The following is a 21,647-nucleotide window of genomic DNA, read 5'->3' on the forward strand; positions in this document are numbered from 1 at the left end:
CCAGGGGGAAGTTTCATAAAAACTTCTTCGTCAAGATCACCTTGAAGAAAAGCATTATTGACGTCCAACTGGTGGAGAGACCATCCTTTGATGGCAGCGAGAGATAAAAGAACTCTGACTGTGACTAGTTTTGCAACTGGTGCAAAAGTGTCATGAAAATCAAGGCCCTCGATCTGAGTATATCCTTTTGCAACTAGACGTGCTTTGTAACGCTCAATGGATCCATCAGATCGAAATTTTGTTTTGAACACCCATTTGCAACCAATGGGATGTTTACCAGGTGGTAGATCAACAATCGTCCAAGTATTATTGGATTCTAGAGCTAGAAGTTCTTTTGACATAGCATCTCGCCAATGTGGAGATTTGACTGCCTGAGAGTACGAAGTAGGTTCAGATGTAGATAAAATAGAGTTTAAAAAAATACGATGAGGTGGTGAAAAAGCATTGATGGAGAAATAGTTTGTAAGAGGATAGGGAACGGAGGGAGATGAAATATTGGTATTATTACAAATGAAGTCTTTGAAGTGAGCTGGTGGTCGTGTAATGCGTTGAGGTCGAGTGTGTGGCGTTATATTTTCCAGGCTCATTGAAGAAGGAGTGCTCACAGATTTATTTGCGGAAGGGGTGCCGATAGAACTCGTGACTGAGTTCGGCGGGAGAGATGGAGAGCCTGTTGGACTAACGTGAGCGCCCACAGAAAGATGAGGAGATATCTCGGCTGTGTGCTCGGCTGAGGTGCCTGCAGAAGAACCGAGATGTGGTTCGGCTGGAGTGCCTACAGAAGATCCAGAAGCTGGTTCGGCTGGGGTGCCTGCAGAGAAATCAGAAGATGATTCTTTTAATGTTGGACGAAAATCAAAAGAACCATTGTCCGGAATGGAGACGAATGGATGACAACGAGACTCATGTGGAGTAATGGTGGATGAATTTGTGATAAATCGATTCTCATGAAAAGAAACATCACGAGAGACGATGATCTTTCGAGAAGAAATGTCATAAATACGATAACCCTTTTGATTGGGAGGGTAACCAACAAAAATTCCCATCGAGGCTCGTGAATCAAGTTTAGTCTTGATGTGTGATGGTGGTCGACGGACGTAACAAATGCAACCGAACACCCGTAAATGGGAGAGGTCCGGTTGTGAACCTAATAATTTTTGGTGGGGAGAAAGACCACGTAAAAGAGGTGTTGGCAGTTTATTAATTAAATAAACTGCAGTGAGGACACATTCTCCCCAAAAAGAAATGGGTAAACGTGCTTGAATCCGAAGAGAACGAGCCACTTCTAGTATGTGCCGATGTTTCCTCTCAACAATTCCGTTTTGTTGAGGAGTGTATGGGCAACTTGTTTGGTGAACGATGCCTTGGGATTGAAACCAAAGTTGAAGTTCATGATTTAAAAATTCCGTTCCATTATCGGAACGAAAAGTTTGAATTTGTGGTACCGGAATAGTACCATCTCCGGAGTTTATTTGAGAAATTTGTGTGTGAAATTGAGTGGTTACAAATTTAGAAAAATTCATTATAAAAGTTTTGGTATCTGATTTGTTAGATAGTAAGAATATCCATGTACAACGTGAGTAGTCGTCTACTAAAGTGAGAAAGTAGCGACATCCGGAGTGAGATGGTATGGAAAAGGGTCCCCACAGGTCGGCGTGGATAAGTTGAAAGGGTTTAGATGAAACAGAAGAACTAGATGAAAACGGTAATCTCGTTTGTTTGGATAAAGGACACACATCGCACGGTGTTTTATTAATTGAAATAAACTTTAAACAAGGAACAATAGATGTAAAATATTTAAAACGAGAGATGGACGGATGGCCTAAGCGCCAATGCCATAAACTAAATACATCTTTATTCGACCTAAGACTAGAAGAAACAGAAAAACAAATGCTCGGGTCCGTGCGATAGAAGTAGAGGCCATCGTGAAGATCACCAAGTCCAATCGTCTTGTTCGTGATGGGGTCCTGAAAGACACAAGAATGAGAACTAAAAGTTACTAAACAAGCAAGAGATTTAGTAATGACGGAAATTGATATTAAGTTAATCCTAAAATCAGGAATATGTAATACATCATGAAGTGAAAAATTAGTGTTAAAGAATACGGAACCAATATGTCGAACCCGAATACGAGATCCATCGGGTAATTTAACGAAATAATTTGGCGGAGCGACGGTAAATGTTGAAAAACGAGAGAGGGAGCAGCATATGTGTTTTGCCGCTCCCGAATCAATGACCCATGGTGGTGAGTTTGACCGTATACCTGTTAAATGAGACGAGGGATCCATGGTGTTAGCTATTGGGACAGAGGTGCCTGCAGAATTCTTTTCTTGTTGGTCCAGGAGGTTGATAAGGCCCTGGTATTGCTGCTGGGTCAGCGATGTGGCTGCTGGAGGCACCCCCACATCCTCTGTGGGTGCCGATAGAGAAGCGGCAAGGGGGGCTGTTCTTGGACGTGAACGGGCTTGAGAGCCATGATTTGGTGGGTACCCATGTAACTGATAGCAAGTGGCCTTTACGTGACCAAGGACCTTACAATGATCACAATAAGGGCGCTGCCTTTTTGGACGTGGACGGTCAGCCATGTCTGACCGAGAGTGGTCTGGCCGATAGTAGTCTGACCGAGAATGGTCAGATTGTCGAACAGCTAGAGCGGCAGCCTCGGTTCCAACATTTGTAGTAGCCATGATGCTTTGTTGCACCTCTTCTTGTTTAACAAGAGAGTGAATGCGCAAAATCGAAGGAAACGGATCCATTAAAAGGATTTGACTTCGGATTGCCGAGAAGCGATCATGGAGACCTTGAAGGAACTCCATAGCACGTTCCTGATTGGTGCGATCAAGAAGCAATTTTCCGTGTCCACAAATGCAAGGATCAACGGCCATGAGCGATTGAAGCTCGTCTTGGAGAGACTTAAGATTGGTGAAATAAGAAGACACATCTAAACCATCTTGCTTGAGAGTTGATATAGCTCTTTTCAATTGATAGACCTTAGGAGCATTCGTTTGGAAGTACCTATCGTGTAGGTTACGCCAAATGTCAGCCGCATTGTCATCATATAGGATCGAAGGTCGGATATCGGGTGCAACCGAGTTAAGGATCCAACTGCCAACGAGGTCATTGCACCTCTCCCACGAATGAAGATCAGCCGGGTTGGTTGGTTTCGAGATCGAACCATCAACAAAACCGAGCTTGTTCTTGGCTCGGAGGGCCATTTTCATGGCTCTCGACCAAGAAGAGTAGTTGTCCCCCGATAAAAGAGGAGTGATGAGGACGGTCGTGGGTGAGTCCGAATGATGGACATCGAATAATGGAGAGTTGAGTGGTGGAGAAGATGGGGTGTACTCGGATGAAGCTTCAATTGGTTCGGCCATGTAGTAAAACCGAGAGAGATATTAACCAAAACAGAAAAGAGAAAACCGAGAAGGATGCTTAATCGAAAAAAAATTTGAAAAACAAAGAACTAAATGATAAACAAGGCTCTTATACCATGTGAAGAGTATGAACTCTTACTGATATTGAGACCTAGATAACTTAGCTAATGAAACTAAAACTATGAATGTAAATAAAAGCTAAGAGACTATATGAGAGAACTTGTTCTCTGTTGTTGTATTTTCCATTAAGTGTAATGGGGTATATATAGGTTACATATTAGGGTTTATCAACAAACAACTAAAGAGATATACATGGAGAAAGAGATATATACAATCCTAACAAATTGGTTAAATTCAAATAAAGATCTTCATGATCTTCTTGGCGGGAAAGTGGAATGGAGGAGATGTGGGTCTCGGCTGTGTGCTGTCTCGGGTCTTCATGGGTCCGTCGTGCATGGCCCTTCATGGTCCAACGTGCATGGTGTGCATGGCCCTTAATATTCTCTAACTTTGAAGATTTTGAATCTGGAGAGAGACAGAAAAAAACCCAGAAAGTTATTAACCGATCAAACAAGAAGAACAAGAAGAAATTGAGTTTTAGTTCTTCATCTGATAACAATGGGTGGTTTACTAGTGATGAAGAAGATGAAATAGAAGATGAAACAGAGACATTTTTCTCATCTAAAAGCTTCTCTTCTGATTCCTCTGAATCTCGCCGGAAAAATAAAAATTCTTTCCGTAAAAGAGTTGAATCTCGCCGGAGAAGATCATTAAGAAAAAGTACTGAAATGGGTATTGGTGAGAGTTTAGCAGTAGTGAAAAAATCAAATGATCCTTATAATGATTTTAGGGTGTCAATGGTGGAAATGATAATAGAGAAAGAAATATTTGAAGCCAAAGATCTTGAAAATCTTTTGAAGTGTTTTCTATCTTTGAATTTATCTTATCATCATAGAGTTATTATTGAAGTTTTTACAGAGATTTGGGATGCTCTGTTTTCCAAGAACAAACACAATGTACTTCATTAGCGTTTTCTCTCCCTAAATTTTATTAATTTACTCTAATCAAGTTTTTCTCGATCTTTTAGATTCCATTGTTGATTAGATGTTTCTAATTGCTATTGATCATGTATATCCCACTTTGGGTTGAAATGTCAAAGGTGAGTTTTTGTAAATTAATAAATCTACGGTAACCCATGTTAAGTCTGTGGTCATCCAACTCAAAATCAATTGGCAATGAGCGAAAAAGACCTAGACATTATATTCTTGGTTGCTAGATAGCCTTTCTCCTATGTGAGATTATTCTCACACGTCCCCTCACGTGTGGCGTGGTTAGCCTAACACGTGTTTTTTTTTTTCGGGTGACAGGGAACACGTGTGGCTTTTAAGACTATCACGTGTGACCCTAGCTCTGATACTATGTTAAGTTTCTAGTCATCCAACTCAAAACCAATTGACAGTGGAGAGGACATAGACATTATATTCTTGGTTGCTAGATAGCCCTTCTCCCACGCGTAGCTATTCTCACACGCTCACTCACGTGTGGCGTGGTTAGCCTAACATGTTTTTTTCCTGGTGACGTGGAGCGTGTGGGGTTTTTAAGCCTATCACGTGTGACCCTAGCTTTGATACTATGTTAAGTTCTCGTCATCCAACTCAAAACCAATTGACAATGAGTAGAGGGGACCTAGACATTATATTCTTGGTGGCTAGATAGCACCCATGTGGGACTATTCTCACATCCCACATTAGTGTCGAAAGGGGCAGATGATCAATTCACACACGTGATGGAAAAATTCACCTCTTAAACAAACTTTTTAATGTAGAATTGATCACTCTTCGACCCATTTCTCCAAATTTCTCCCCTTTTTCCCTTACTGTACTTACTATCAATATTATTATTAATCAATTAGCCAAGAAAATGAGAGAATCGTAAGAACACATTAAAAATATAATGGATAAAGAGAATTTCTTTTTTGAAATAATAAGATTTTAACCTCGATTTCTCTTATGAGTAGTGAAAGACATCCAATTTTTTTTTTGTTGAAATGAAAGACATCCAATTAGTAGGCTTGTTCAAACCAATAATCCATCTTCTTCCTAACTAATCAATTTTGTGTACTATATTGCACTAACTTGTAGGAGTTCTCTGCAACAAAAAAAAAAAGACTTGTTGGAGTTCTACCATACACTGCACAAGGTGAGCAAAAATAAATATTGGAAGTAAGAATATATTCCACCACTTCTAGGTGTTGAGGGTGGGCATCCACTACGAAATTCAAAAGTCTCAGATTCGATTTTTAATAGAACTAGAAATTCACGAATTATTGAACTTGAGTTAAGAAGGATAAAATAATTTAACACATGAATAAAGGGTTTAAGCCCTATATGATGCCCTTAAAGGTCTCTCTCTACGTGTCTTTTTGGTCCAAAATGTCTTTGAAGATAACAGTTATAAGACTTATTTCATTCTTCATCAAAAAAAAAATAAGACTTATTTCATGATGTCTCTAGATATTATATTATATTTATGACTGTACATAATAAATAGGAATAAATTGGCTCTAGTCTCCATACGATGCCCTCAAGACTCTTTATATTCTTTTAAAGCCCAAGGTGTCTTTGAAGATGATAGTTTTATCGATTCATGTTAGACGTAGAATTCAAGATGTATGAATGTAATAACTCTTGAAATCTATGTAAAAAAATTCTTTAGCTGGTTAGTTAGATTCGAAAAAGACGCATATAAGCGGTTGAACAATGATATAGAACGACCATATTTTTCCAAATTATTATTTCACAACATATCCACATATTTTAAACTTGAAATGTAGTGGTCCATACTTCCATTAAAGATAAGCCAAGTTAATGACCTTTGATTCTCTTTCATATTTTATTTTGCTATCCAACTTTCTTAGTTATTTTCAACAAAAAAAAAAAAACTTTCTTAGTTATTTATTTTATAATACTTGTTTTATTTGTTCGTAATTTGATGTGTTGTTGTTTACATTAAATATAATCTATGATGGTAGATCGCCACCGACACCTTAAAGATTTGGTTTAATCCAAATAATTAGAAGATTAATTTAATTGACTAAATAAATAAATTTTGAAACTTTTTCTTTAAAATTAGCTAATTAATCAAAATACACAAAAAAACAAAAATAAAGTAATTCAATGATGTGTAGTTGTAAGGTGGTAGGTTGGTAGGTACAAATACGTTTGAATTCCATTAACCTAGACTCCAACAAAATTAAATCAGCCCCATTTTCATCTGTCTCTCTTCCATGCCTGCTCGTCCGCTCTACTTAATAAATTAGGTTTTCATTGTTTGTAAGATGCAGTAGATTTATTCTAACGTCTCTGAATTAATACACATACAGAGTGAGAAGTACATGTTGAATTAAACCACAATAAGTGACGCAGCGGAAAAACTGATAAAAGCCTTAGAACTCCGTCTAAAGACTATTGAACCGAAATTGATGACAAGAATACTAAAATACTGAATTTTATTGATTGAATGAATGACTGAAACAACTTCTAAGCCCTCATTATATAGACTTAGGGTTTCCTAATCTTGGTGATGTGACACGAAAATGTCACATTTGGAGAGCCTAACTTAGACTAATTAGTCATTTTCGAGTGTTATCAATAATATTTTATGTGTTTTTCTTGTTTAGGTACCATATTTGGAGCTAAACATGGAATTCGGAATAAAGGGGGCGAATTATCACTATCATTTCATGTGCCGAAAATGAGAGAAAAAGACTTCAAGCAAATCATATGAGAAGAGGAGTCAAAGACGAGCCCAACGGTGAAAACGGAAGTCAATTCCGAGTTCAGACGGGGAAGTTGTGAAAGAAAGAAGTCGAGGTTCGGTCTTAAAACAAGGATTCTATGAAGGCACCCTCCTTTGGTTATAATTCTAGAAGGCACCCTCTTGATTCCAAGTGAAGTCTAAAACCCAAGCCCAAAGAAGATGAAAGAAGGAAGAGATTTTGGAGGCACCCAATGGACTCAAGTTTGAGTCAAAGTCAAGGTTGACTAAGCTAGGGTTTGAGTCAAAAGAGAGGGCCAAGACACTATTCATCTTCTTCTTCATGGATCTTGATCATGGAACAACCAAGAAAGAGAGAGAGAAAAAGAGGCAAGGGGCTAGGGTTCTTCATCACTAAAAGAAGAGCTTGAAGAAAGAGGGAAAAAGAGAGCAAGAGGAAGGAGGAGCCGGCCCAAGCATAGGCCGGCCGAGCAGCAGCTCGGGCTGCTGCTCGAGCAGCTACCGGAGCGCGGGATCTGCAGCACGGGAAGACAGCCGCATGCAGCAGCTGCAAGACAGCAGCTCGGGAGCTGCTGGACGCGCACACGAGCAGCAGCTGCGGGAGCTTCCTCAACAGCTCGGGTGGAAGCTTCTCGGTTACTCGGGCGTGCACGGCTGCAGCTCGGACGGTACTAGGGACGCGCACACTTGCACGGGACAGCAGCTCTTGGTTCGGGACAGGGTGCTCATGGCCGGATCTTCAAGCTTTTGGCCGGAAATACACCCAACTTGGCCGGATTTGTTATGACTTTTCCGGCAACCTTTTTGATCCGAAACTTTAGGGCTTTTACTCCCCATGTCTTGATCTATCTTCCCATGTGATTTGATTTGATTTTGGACTACAAATTTCTAGAGAGAGAAAGCTAGGGTTAGCTTTAATGGAGGTTGTGTTCTAAATGGAGAAGATGATGGTGGTCGCTATGGGGAACCCAGAATTTGGTAAGGGGAGATCGGCTGAACCTTAAAGACTCATATTTTCCGACGCTCTTAGCCTCGAACCACATCGAAAAAGGGGGATTCTCTCATCATCTTCTTTCAATTTCTTATTTAATCACCATGTTTAGCTAACTTTAGTGTGTCGATTATATGAGATGAAATGTGATGAATTCGTGATTATGTTTAATATGATTTCATGTTTTGATTATAAATTGATATTCATTTATTTCGATTATCTTTTTGATCGTATTTTCATGTGTCTTGTCAAGCACTTCGCATAGTTAATAGACGAAACGAGGTATTCGATATTGATCGTAGTCTAAGTCATAATTTCATGTGTCTTGTCATGCACTTCACATAGTTAGGCGACTAGACGACACTTTCGATGACTCGAGATTAACTGATTTAGACGTTTGTTTGACTAAGTATGATCTCCGGATATACGTAGTACTTAGAGACATCTACTTTAGGAGTCGAATATCAATTTTACCTTGACACATTAAATCGGACTACACATAGTCGTAGGTTTATCATTATGGATTCCCGGACTTCGACACCTCTCTCACTTATTTGTTGCCCGAATCGAGTCTTACCGTCTCTCGACTCTTGTTCCTCCGAACTCTTCTCTCGAATCTCGCTCCCCCGTTTACTTTACCGTTTAGTTTAGTATTACTTGCTTTCTTCTTTTATTTCTTAATCAATATCAAAACCCCCCATTTATCTTTGTTTCCTTTCCGTCTTAGTCTAAGTTAGCTAGTGATACCTAGACCGACGAACGAGACTCCTTCGTTATTCAAATTACCTTCCTATCCTTGGATCGATCCCGACTTTGCCGGATTACTACTTGATACCTCCGCTTGGGTGTGCAACCTTTTCGGGTGCATCAAGTTTTTGGCGCCGCTGCCGGGGATAGGTTTAGTAGTTAGGATAGCGTTTGTTGTTTTGTTCATTAGTCTTGTGTTAGTTGCTTTCTTAGACGTTTTCTCTTTATTTATTTTTGTAGTTTTTTTATCTTCTTTTTAGGTACCGTTTTCGAGAAAAGATCCAAAAGCGACATAAAGGCGAGGGAAAAGGAAGGAATCGAGAAGTTAAGAAGAAAGGCGAACGAAACGAGAGGAGCACTCGATAGTATCACATTCTATCTCTTCCTTTTTTTACTTGTGTGTGATTGTTTAGTTCTTTAAGTGTTAGCTCCCATTTTGTAATTGTGTGTTAGTATCCTTGAACATTGTGAGATCATGACAAGTTGGTCATTTGATGAGAATGACCTTATGCGAACCCTTTCCAGCACTAGTCGACCATCTACAAGTCATCAGGACTACTCAAATTTATATAGGAATGTTACGACTAGTGATAGGTGTAGGGTTTTGGTGTATCTCATACACTACCTAGTGTTGTAAGCGGAATCTCAAACATCTCATGTTTAACACTAGATTGCCCAGGACCTATATGCATAAACTAATCAATGAACTAGAGAGGGATAAATACCTTAACGCGTTTTTCCCTCGAACCATTCCAATCGCATGCAAAGATCGAGAGCTCCAACTGTAGCTCCTCTAATTGAGACACCGAGTGAATAGACTTGATCTCCCTTCCTTTCAGACTGCTAGGACTTAGTAGAAGGTTGAGAAGAACTCTTCTTCTTGACTAGATTGATAGAATGGGAACTTTTTCTCTATATTCCTCTCTCTCCAATAGCTGTATATTCAGAGAGAGAGAGAGCTGTATAATTTTCCTTAGAGAAAAATCCACACCTTTTCTGTTCTCAACTGACCCAATATATAGACAAACCCTAATTAGAATCTCATTCAGATTAGGTTTTCTATTTTCTGGGTCACAGAAAAGATAATTACCAAAATACCCTTTTTGGGGTATTTTGATAATCCCCTTAAGTGTGGCCGGCCAGGGCAGCCCACTATGGGCCTTATATGGCCGGCCCACTTACTCTGGTCGGCCATCTCATGGCCGGCCCAAAGAGCCTTCCTCTATCTTGTCCCGAATCTCCATTCGGACCCTTTCGGCCTTTCCAGTTGAATCCCATCCAACTTTAGCCAGTTCCCGTCTAGTCAAATCTCTCCGATCAAGTTACCACTATTATGTGTAACCCGTTGTAGGATCCGGTCTATGTTAGCCTCGAATCAACTCCTTGATCCGATGATCGTAGTTGGCTTCTAGCAAAGCATTACGACCCCTAATTGGACCGGACTGGATGATCTTTACGTGTGGTCATCGTTATCCTAACTGACAAATTGATTGCATTGCCACCTTGGTCGAAGGACACTCCTTCGGAAGGACATCTCCTTCAGACCGAACGGTTAAATCCTTCAGTCTCCCACTTGTACTTAGAACAAGTGCAATGTTCGATTCCCATGTCGCTTAGTATCCCATCTGATACGTCACACGTTTCAGACTTTCTTGATCCAGAGAACAACTGTCAATTCAAATGATTAACTCTTAATCCATTTGAGTGCGGCCACACATTTCACAGTTGCTTCTCCTCAAGTGGCCCGGAGATACTTATTCCTAACTTAATAGGAGGACATCATCCAGTCTTGTACTCCCACTTAACTTCATGTCTATCCTGTCTCCCCCAGTATGCTGCCTTTATAACCTCCTTTTACGGCGCGGCGTTTGACAGTACCAAAGTTCGACATTCCTTACATAAGATGAGTGGAGCACTCATGTTTACGGAATCTCTCCAATCTTGCCTATGAGAGTTTGTGACGCCTTTTTCAACTTCTTGAAAAAACTCTCATCTTTGGGTTAATCCAATGTAGATTCCCCAATCTACATCCATGTAATTGACTTAAATACTATATTCCTATAGCCCATGGAACTGCGCTATCAGTCAATTCCCATGCTAGCCTTCTTAAGTCATTGTTGTCCATGCAATGACCTGGACTAGGGACTCAATAATGAATCTATTCCACGTTCACTTAGTGGGGTTCCATTTACCAGATCACGTATCTGATAAACCCACCTGGAATTCCTCATTATTTTGGACCGTCATTAAACACTAAACCATTATTTAACGACAGAAATAAACTCCTTTATTTCTTTTTATTGAATGTAGCTAATTGATTACATGAAAACCCCTTTTCATTAATCCAATTACAACCTAAAGCCATTCATCGATGCGCTTTATACCTATGCCCCTTCTATGACTCTCATACTTGGGCTGAGGCAGTGGTTTAGTTAACGGATCGGCAACGTTGTCGTCCGTATCGACTTTGCAAATGACCACATCCTTTCGCTCAGTGATTTCCCTAATCACGTGGTACTTCCTTAGGATATGTTTGGATTTCTGGTGTGCCCTGGGTTCCTTAGCCTGGGCGATAGCTCCATTGTTGTCACAATATAGAGTAACCCCATTTTCTATGCTAGGAACTACACCAAGTTCGGAGATAAACTTCTTTATCCAAACTCCTTCCTTCGCTGCTTCCGAAGCGGCAAGGTATTCTGCTTCTGTGGTAGAGTCTGCTACAGTAGTCTGTTTTGAGCTCTTCCAGCTTACTGCTCCTCCGTTTAGACAAAAGACATAACCCGACTGTGATCGGAAATCATCTCTGTCCGTTTGGAAGCTCGCATCCACATGGCCTTCCACGATTAGTTCGTCTTTCCCGCCATACACCAAGAAGTGATCCTTAGTCCTTCTCAAGTACTTCAGGATATTTTTGGCTGCGGTCCAGTGTTTCTCCCCTGGATTAGATTGGTAACGACTACACATACTCAAAGCATATGAGACGTCTGGGCGAGTGCAGACCATGGCGTACATGATAGATCCTATTGCCGAAGCATAAGGCACCTTTTTCATGTTGTAGACGGTGAGAAGTCTACGGGTCGGAAGTCAGAAGGTCGGTAGCTGAAACGTCTTCTGGAATTCCAAACGTCGAGTTATTGATTGATGGGCACAGCAACGTGTGAAAGAAACCTGCAAAAGAAGGTGAACAGACACAAACAAACCCGTGAAGGCTTGGGGGGACACCGGGATGGTGCCTGCCAAGGGCCCTCCGACGGTCAAGTCAGCAAAGTATTACAGTGGATAATAAACGAAAAGCCGAGGGTATAACCGTTGATGTATTATCGGAGAGTGGCTAGGCTCGTAGAATGACCGGAGTTCGAATCTACGGGAGTGAGATGATCAGAAGTACGAGGGTAGATGTTACCAGTAGCGTCGAGCAAGAAGAAGGTTGTGATCTCCTCGAAGACGTCTGGAAGCGTCGAGCAGGAAGCGTCGAGCCGGAAGCGTCGAGCAGGAAGCGTCGAGCCGGAAGCGTCGAGCAGGAAGCGTCGAGCCGGAAGCGTCGAGCCGGAAGCGTCGAGCAGGAAGCGTCGAGCAAGATAAGCTTTAACACCCTTGAGACGTCTAGTAGAGTCGAGGACCAGAACCAGGTGAACTTGTATGCAAACGTCTCGAGGATAATCGAAGAACAGAGGGCGAGTGGAGAAGAAGAAGTTGTATGAGTTGCTTTACTCTCTATTCCATGTCTGAGAAATGAAAGTGCTCCTCTTTATATAGGCTTGAGGAGTGATCCGTTGGGAGGAGTAAAGGCTGACCGTTACGGAGTAAATGCACGTCATGATTCCTGGGATATGGTGACGTGTACGCTGGCTGTACATGCACAACGGTTGTGCATGTTCTCTGGCGACTACTCTGATTGTGCATGCGCATGGTCTCACATTTATGTGAGACGTTACCATGTTATGCATGTCATTGATGGGGGATAATTGTCTCTGAGGTTACGTTGACCAAGTCAGATATCTTTGTCATTATGGATATATTTGACATGTGGAGTATCTCTTCATTAAATAATCTCTTACACGTGGTACGTGGAGATATAGACGTGTCGAGCGCCAGACGTGTGGAGATTCGGGCGTGTGGGGCTTTGTGCACGTGGGAACTCTTTGCACGTGATTGGGCCTTGACACGAGTTTTAGGGTCTAGTTGACGAGTACCCATTAAGAGACTTCTGGGCTGGGCCCAAACAAAGACAAACGAGCCGGGTTGGGTTTGACGTCCCGATGGGCATTTTATCGTCGAGGGCCCAGGTGTAGTTTTTGGTCAACACAGTTTGTCCCCCACTCTCTAAGTAAATAGTCTATTTCCTTGGAGAGTAGATGAGAAGGAAGGAACGAGGGCGGTCCCATTGGTTAGATGATTTCTGTGTCAGGCGTGTGAACCAGATAACAACGTTGCGGCCCTGCTTGGGAGGAGAAGTCCGGGAGACCTTCCCCGTCGTCGAGCAGGTTTCGAGATGTCCCTCGCGTTATCGGAATACGTCGGAGGTTCGTTGGGCAGGTTTCTGACGTGAAGCAAGGTCTCCACGCTGCCTGGCAGCGTGGAGCAGGATCTCCACGCTGCTAGGCAGCGTGGAGCAGGAGCCTCCCACGCTGCCTGGCAGCGTGGAGTAAGATCTCCACGCTGCCTGGCGGCGTGGAGCAAGATCTCCACGCTGCCTGGCGGCGTGGAGCAGGATCTCCACGCTGCCTGGCAGCGTGGAGTAAGATCTCCACGCTGCTGGGCAGCGTGGAGCTTCCCATGCTGCCTGGCAGCGTGGAGCATGATCTCCACGCTGCCTGGCAGCGTGGAGCAGGATCTCCACGCTGCTGGGCAGCGTGGAGCAGGGTCTCCACGCTGCTGGGCAGCGTGGAGCCTCCCACGCTGCCTGGCAGCGTGGAGCCTCCCACGCTGCCTGGCAGCGTGGAGCTTCCCACGCGGCTGGGCGGCGTGGGGCCAGCGGGGAGCTGTTGCTCCACGCTGCCGGGGCAGCGCGGAGGGTCCACTGTTGTCGAGGTACGACGCTGGGAGTTCTTCTTTCGAGGAGACCGAATTTGGTGACTTGGCGGGGCCAGCGGGGAGCTGTTGCTCCACGCTGCCGGGGCAGCGCGGAGGGTCCACTGTTGTCGAGGTACGACGCTGGGAGTTCTTCTTTCGAGGAGACCGAATTTGGTGACTTGGCGGAGTAGTGCCATGTGGACGCCCAGGTGGCGTTTATGTCATGGGTCATTAGGATCTTGCCATGTGGCGATGTGACCCATGAGTCGATGTGGCCCTTTGATCAGGGGTTGGGAGTCCTATAAAAGGGGTCCTTAGGCCCTTGAAGTTCATTGTTGTGAAAACTTTTTTAGAGCTCTGGATTCCTAGAAGCGGTTTTCTCCTGTTCTTCGCGTTCTTCGTGATCTTCATACCAATTCTCAACAAGTAAGTCATTTTTTTATTTTTTGAAATTTCGATCCTTCGATCTGTTCTCGTCGTATGGAACTTGTTATTTTCCGTTTGTCTTACCGATTAGCATGTTCTTCCATATTAGTGCTTTGTATGAAACTTCCCGTATGCATGTGAACTTGTAGTAGGCGTATGCATTCACTCGTAGTAGTTACAAGGATACATGGAAACCTGTAGCTGTTGTGTAAACTAGGAGTAGTTGTAAATGTGCATGCAAACTGTTAGTAGTTGTAGTACAAGTAAACTTGTAATTCGTATTGGCGCACGAGTGAACCGGTGAAGCATGTAGGAGTACACGTAAATTAGTAGCGCGTGTGGGAGCACATGTAAAGCTTTATGACATGCGTAGTTGTACATGCAAACTTGTGAGGTGGAGGTGTGTACGCGTACTCATGAGGAGGATGCGTGCGAAATCTCTGACATGTATCTATTCACAAAAAATTACTCAATCCTGTAAGTAGTGCGGAAAATACCTCAATTTAACGTGACTCGTCTATATGCGTTCTTGATCCGTAAGTGTCTTTATTTTGTACATGCCCCCATTTTGCACGCGATCTTCAGTTAGTCCGTCTTGTACTCGCGTGAGGCATTCCTGAGTGTGTTTTCCCTTTGATACGTAGGATGGCCAGGACTTTCCCATACAACCGTGAACAAAGTAGTGCTGAGCTTTCTCCGCATTTAGGTGAAGTGCCTCATGTCGACTCGTCTTCTGATGACGAGATCGATGTGGAACAACAACTCTCGGTGCTGACTGAGGAGTGCGTAGAAAACCTCAGGGTGAACTATCAAATTCCAGCAACTCTAAAGATGAGAGCGCCTGAACTTGGTGAAACTGTAGTCGAGTCGCGTCGGCCTGGATATTATGCCTTTTATGAGAACTTTCTGGAAGCGGGCGTACGATTCCCCATTTCTTGTCTGGTGAGGGATGTGTTGATTAGGTTTGGGATAGCCCCCACCCAACTCATGCCGAACGCGTGGAGGTTGTTGATGGCCTTGGAGAAGCTTGGGGAGAATCTGAATGATCCTCTAACCGCGCAAGATGTAATTGCCCACTACTTCATGAAAGCAAATGATCATGGATCAAGGCAGTACCAACTCAAAGTCCGTCCAAAGATGGCAAAGATTATAGTCGGTTTGCCACATTCTGAAAAGAATTGGCAGCGCCGGTTCTTCTTTGTTAAGAGGGACGGTGTGTTTACCCCGCGCGAGAGCGGGAATGTCTCGTTCAAATGGAGAAGTGCTCGTGAGTGCCGTCCATATTGTCGATTACGCTTTCACACGCATTGTTCTTACGCGTTTGGTTTTCACATGTTTTGTTTTACGTGTTTTGTTCCACGTGTTTTGTTTCACATGTTTTGTTCCACGTGTTTTGTTTCACATGTTCTGCTCCACGTGTTTTGCTCCACGTGTTCTGCTCCACATGTTTTGCTCCACGTGTTTTGCTCCACATGTTTTGCTCCACGTGTTTTGTTTCACATGTTTTGTTTCACATGTTTTATTTCACAGGTTTTGCTCCACATGTTTTGCTCCACGTGTTTTGCTCCACATGTTTTGCTCCACGTGTTTTGTTTCACATGTTTTGTTTCACATGTTTTACTCTGACATCTACTCTGTGTAACGTAGATATAGCAGACGGGAATTTGCACGGATTTTCTCGTGGCGACCAGATAGTCAGGCTCCAAAAATTTTGGGAGGAACCCGCATTGAGGAGGAGTTGGAAAAGGTTGGTTTTCGGAGAGACTGAGTCTAGACGCGCACAGGGTACGTGTTCTGCTTTCAGCTTTCTCCAGTCGTTTGATTTTTACCTGTTTCCTTCGTGCGAGTAGATGTTTTCTTCAGCTGTTTCCTTTGTTTCTTACAGGTGGAAACATGGCTCCAAGACAGAGTTTTAAGGTACCATCGGCTAAGGAGGTGGCCTCCAAGAAGAAAATTCCAACGAAGAAGCCGAGAGTCGAAACGTCTCCCGAGTGTGTGTTCGTTCATCCCCCTACTTCCGGTATTGGGCCCTCTTCCTCGAGAGTCAATACGCATGAGCCAGACTCTGGAGCGATGCATGTGGATTTTTCCCCCTCGATGTCGGTGTTCGAAGACCCATCCTCCCTCCAACGTGTTTCTAGCTCCTTAACTTCTGAGAGTGATAGAGCTTATCTTAAGAAGATAGGTGTTCAGAAGGCGTTGGAGCAGACTGCGCTTAGTGGTTACCAGGTTTGTAGTTCAGAAAATGTTAGAGCAGACGTCTGTTACATCATCGGTTTCCCGACTTGTATGTGTTAACGTCCATATTCTTTGTTGTAGGCGATGATGAGTGCGAACTACGCCCAGGAACATATTAGTTCTTTGAACGCGCAGATCGAAGCGGAGAGTAGTCGCCGCGCAGAGTCGGAGAGATCCATGCAAGGGCGCTATGAGGAGTTAGAGGCCAAGTACTCCAAGCTGAAGATCTCGCATAAGAAGTGTGCGGGAGTGCTTAAAGAGATGACTTACAATACTGTGGCAGTAGCTCGAGGCGAGATGATGAAGCAGTACGTCGCAAACGAGCATGCAGGATGGGACCTCGAAGGAGAGATTGAGCGTTATGAGGCCCTGAAGGATATTGATTACAGCTTGGATCCTTGCTCTGATTAGAGATGTCTTTCGAGTCGTGGACTCTATTTCCTTCTTTGCTTGTTTGTTTTTGTTTCAGTACTAGTTTGATAAACTTCGTGAATGGGCGCGTTTTTGCCCCATTCTTTTTAAGTATTTCAACTCGAACTTGGTGAGGCGTTGATTCTCACTTGTTATGTTATGAATGAAGTATTTTGTTTACGTTTATACTGTGCACACAAGGTGTGAACGTTCTTTGTATGGGCAAACGGGTTGCCTTTTATGAGTCATATTGACTTATGTTTTATAGATGTGGAGCATGCCGAATCTTGTGCAAGTATTTTGTGCATGTAAAAAGACAAGCAGAAGTAAGAGACTTAGATTTTAAGTGAATAATACCTCAGGAAATTCTTTATTGATACATGTGAAAATTTCGTGCGCTAGTACGAGTACAAGACAATCGGGTTGTCGTATGTAACCCTTTTATAGGAAGGGTGGCAATCGGGTTGCCGAGTACATGTAAAACAGATGAGCAATCGGGTTGCCACTTTGTCGATGCTTGCGAATGTAGACAAACGGATTGTCTTGTAGTTGAGTTTGTTGTACATTCACACCTGGTTTGTGTCGTCTTTTCATGCGTTTTATTGGTTCTTCATCTGTTGCTTCTTCATATGTCTTTACGTGCAATGTTGCTTCTTCACATGTCTGTATGTGAATTTTATTGCTTCTTCAACTGTTGCTTCTTCATACGTCTTTACGTGCAATGTTGCTTCTTCTCATGTCTGTATGTGTATTTTATTGCTTCTTCGTTCATGCTTGTTTTTTCCTACATCTCTTTGTCCTGTGAAATTACATCATGAGCGTGCTCCCCCCAGCCTAAGTGTAGTACTGAACTTTGTGCTGGACTTAGGCTGTGTTAACCTTCGGCGAGAGGTGTCTTCGATTTCCTGTGGGGGAAGAAACAAGTAGTCAATGGCATAGCCATTGACCCTCCGACGCTCAAGTTAGTCAAGTACTAAAAGAGAAGCGAAAGATGGAATATTTGAGTTTAGAGTGCGAAAACTACTTCCCATTTCCTCTCGACATGTTCTTGTGAGCGTGAAACGTGTACTGGTGTGAAGATGTTTTTACCTGCACAATTTCCGTTGAGGGGCTATAGTCGGTGGAAATCCCACCGACTCTCCGATGCCTAAGTCAGTACATGTACAAGTAGGAGAGAAAACAAAGAAGTAACAATAGAGTTTAGAAATGATACAGTTTGAGATGCACGGCATTCCAACTGTTGTTTATGTCACGTCCATCTTGTGCTTGAATTTTATACGCGCCTTGTCCTACCACTTTAGTGATCTGATACGGGCCTTCCCAAGTAGGTGCAAGTTTTCCAGCGCCGCTTTCTTTGGTGTTCTGGAACACCTTTCGAAGTACCCAATCTCCTACCTTAAATGTTCGAGCTCGTATGTTTCTGTTGTAATGACGTGCCACTTTCTGTTGGTAAGCTGCATTTCTAATGGCTGCCATATCACGAATTTCATCGAGCGTGTCGAGATTGTGATTGAGTTGTTGCCAGTTACTTTCTTCTTCCGTCCATTGGTAACGGGTAGAAGGAAATCCTGCTTCTGCTGGTATGACGGCTTCTGAGCCATAAGCGAGTGAGAAAGGAGTTTCTCCTGTCGGAGTTCGAACAGTGGTTCTGTACGCCCATAAGACTCCTGGTAGTTCATCTGCCCAGGCGCCTTTGGCTTTCTTCAATCGTTTCTTTATTGTGTTCATGATTGTTTTGTTGGAGGATTCAGCTTGTCCATTTGCTTGGGGGTATCTCGGAGTTGAGAAGTTTAGTTTGATCCCCCATTCTTTGCAAAAATCTTGAAAGTCGAAACTAATGAATTGCGAACCGTTGTCGGTCACAATTTCTTTTGGAACGCCAAACCTGCAAATGACATTCTTCCAAATAAAACTTTTTACCTCTCTATCACGGACTTGGTGGAATGCTTCTGCTTCAATCCATTTGGTGAAGTAGTCCGTCACAGCTAACATGTACACCTGTTGTCCAGGTGCTGTAGGAAGTTTTCCTACTATGTCCATCCCCCATTTCATGAATGGCCAAGGAGATAGTATTGAGTTGAGGCGTTCTGGGGGGAGATGAGATGTGGGTGCGAAGCGCTGACAACTATCACATTTTTTTACGAAGTCAATGCAATCTGACCTCATAGTTGGCCAATAGTACCCGGCAGTGAGTACTATAGCTGTTAGACTGCGTCCTCCGGAATGATTCCCACATTCTCCTGCATGTAATTCAGTGAGGACGTACCTGGCTTCTTGTGGGGTGATACACTTGAGATAAGGTCCTGAGTATGACCTCTTGAGTAGTTGTCCATCTAGGATGGTGTATCGGGCAGCTTTAGCACGAATCTTTCTTGTTTCTCCTTTGTCTTCTGGTAACTCGTCATTCTCCAAGTATCGAATCAAAGGATTCATCCAGCTGTCGGTTTGATCCGTAGCGGCTACCTCTGAAGTAGGATTTTTCCATACTGCTGGCCACTCAAGCAAAACTAGAGGAATATTTTGAGTTACCTTTGTTTGAATTGAAGAACCGAGGTTAGCGAGCGCATCAGCGTGTCCATTCTCTAGACGAGGTATCTGTGTTATGTTCATTTCTTTGAAGGAAGTTTGTAATTCTTTTACATGAGCAAGGTATGCAGTCATTTTGGCATCACGTGCTTGATATGTTCCCTGTAATTGGTTGACAATGAGTTGGGAGTCTGACTTAACGTCTACTCTCTGGACTCCCATTTCTTTTGCAAGTGTAAGTCCAGCTATAAGTGCCTCGTACTCAGCTTCATTGTTTGTTGCTTTGAACGCACAACGGATAGCTCGTTGTATTAGATCTCCTTCGGGAGAAGTCAGAGCTATGCCCAACCCTACACCATTCATGTTGCTTGAACCATCTACTGAGAGGTTCCACTTCTGTTCGCTTTTGTCGGTTAAACACAACAACTCTTTCTCTGCCTGCATTAGCATGTTAGGTGAAAAATCAACAAGGAAATCCGCTAATACCTGTGATTTGATGGCGGTCCTTGGTTGGTATGAAATGTCATACTCACTCAGCTCCACTGCCCATTTGGTAAGGCGTCCAGAGAGTTCTGGTTTATGGAGAATGTTTTTCAGCGGGAATTCTGTAACCACTACCATCGAGTGACATTGGAAGTAAGGTCTGAGTTTACGAGCAGCGTGGACCAGTGCAAGTGCAAGCTTCTCCAACTGGCTATAACGCGTCTCTGCGTCTAGAAGTGACTTGCTCACATAGTAAACTGGAAGTTGTTTTTTATCTTCCTCTCGTACTAGCACGGCGCTTACTGCCGTTTCTGCAACAGCCAAGTAAACATAAAGTTTCTCACCTTCTTTGGGTTTTGAGAGTAGAGGTGGAGAGGTCAGGTACGCTTTGAGTTGTTGAAGTGCGTCTTCGCATGCTGGCGTCCACTCAAAGTTTTTTGACTTGCGTAGGGTGGCGAAGAAAAGGTAGCATTTTTCAGAAGATTTTGATATGAAGCGACTAAGTGCGGCGACTCTCCCTGCTAACTTCTGTACGTCCTTTATGCAAGTGGGAGATGGAATGTTCATGACTGCTTGTATCTGTTCTGGATTGGCTTCGATTCCTCTTTGTGTCACCATGTAACCTAAGAATTTTCCAGAGGAAACACCAAATGAACATTTAGCAGGGTTTAGTTTCATGTTATACCTTTTAAGGACGTCGAAGGCCTGGCGGAGATGATCCAAATGTTGTTCAGCCTCCAAAGATTTGACTAACATGTCGTCAATATATACTTCCATGGTATCACCTAGCATTTCGGCAAACATTCTGTTGACGAGTCTTTGATAAGTGGCTCCTGCATTCTTTAACCCAAAGGGCATCACCTTATAACAGAAGATACCTCGTTCCGTCACAAAAGCCGTCTTCTCTTGATCTTCAGGATGCATCAAGATTTGGTTGTATCCGGAGAAGGCGTCCATAAAACTCAAAAGTTCATGGCCAGAGGTAGCGTCGACCAGCATGTCAATATGTGGCAATGGAAAAGAATCTTTCGGACATGCTTTGTTGAGGTCGGTGAAATCGATGCAGACTCTCCACTTACCATTCTTCTTTCTTACCACTACTACATTAGCGAGCCAGTCAGGATAGTTGACTTCGCGTACTGATCCGATATCGATCAATTTCTGAACTTCTTCATTGATAACTCTATTTCTCTCTGGAGCAAACTTCCTCCTTTTCTGCCTGACAGGAGAAAAACTTGGGTCGACCTGCAATTTGTGAACTATGATTTGAGGATCAATACCTGTCATGTCAGCGTGTGACCATGCGAAGCAGTCATGGTGAAGCGTGAGGAATTTTACTAGCTTTTCTCTGAGCGTAGGATTTAGTCTTGAACCGATCTGTATTTTATGATCCGGTAGCTCTGGGTGAATCTGTACTTCATCCAACTCCTCCATAGTTGGCTTGTCTGGGTCACTATGGAGTAGTTGTTCTGTCTGTAATTGCTATAAAGGAGCTTTGGGCGTCTTCAAGGTGTTTTTGTAGCAGTTTCGAGACGTGCTCTGTTCGCCTTTGACTTCACGCACCCCCCACGGAGTAGGGAACCTTATAACTTGGTGGAAGGTTGATGGGACTGCCCTCATGTTGTGGATCCAAGGACGTCCAAGTATGATGTTGTAGGCAG

At 43.2% G+C, this 21,647-nt stretch overlaps 2 protein-coding genes across 2 annotated transcripts; one reads left to right on the top strand and one right to left on the bottom strand.

The window, feature by feature from the left end:
• Window positions 1-1,714: 1,714 nt before the first annotated feature.
• LOC147537050 (uncharacterized) lies at window positions 1,715-3,609 on the bottom strand. Its single transcript, XM_086642459.1, has 2 exons — window positions 2,264-3,609; window positions 1,715-1,967 (listed from the first exon to the last, which is right to left on the bottom strand). The coding sequence occupies exons 1-2, from the start codon at window positions 3,372-3,374 to the stop codon at window positions 1,933-1,935; spliced, it is 1,146 nt and encodes a 381-aa protein (XP_086498585.1). The 5' UTR covers window positions 3,375-3,609; the 3' UTR covers window positions 1,715-1,932.
• Window positions 3,610-3,769: 160 nt separating this feature from the next.
• LOC147537051 (uncharacterized) lies at window positions 3,770-4,402 on the top strand. Its single transcript, XM_086642727.1, has one exon. The coding sequence runs from the start codon at window positions 3,770-3,772 to the stop codon at window positions 4,400-4,402; it is 633 nt and encodes a 210-aa protein (XP_086498853.1).
• Window positions 4,403-21,647: the final 17,245 nt, after the last annotated feature.

This window comes from Eschscholzia californica, unplaced genomic scaffold (genome assembly GCF_041429995.1).
Source record: "Eschscholzia californica isolate CP2 unplaced genomic scaffold, dmEscCali1.0.p SCAF_5, whole genome shotgun sequence".
NCBI classification, from domain to species: Eukaryota; Viridiplantae; Streptophyta; class Magnoliopsida; order Ranunculales; family Papaveraceae; genus Eschscholzia; species Eschscholzia californica.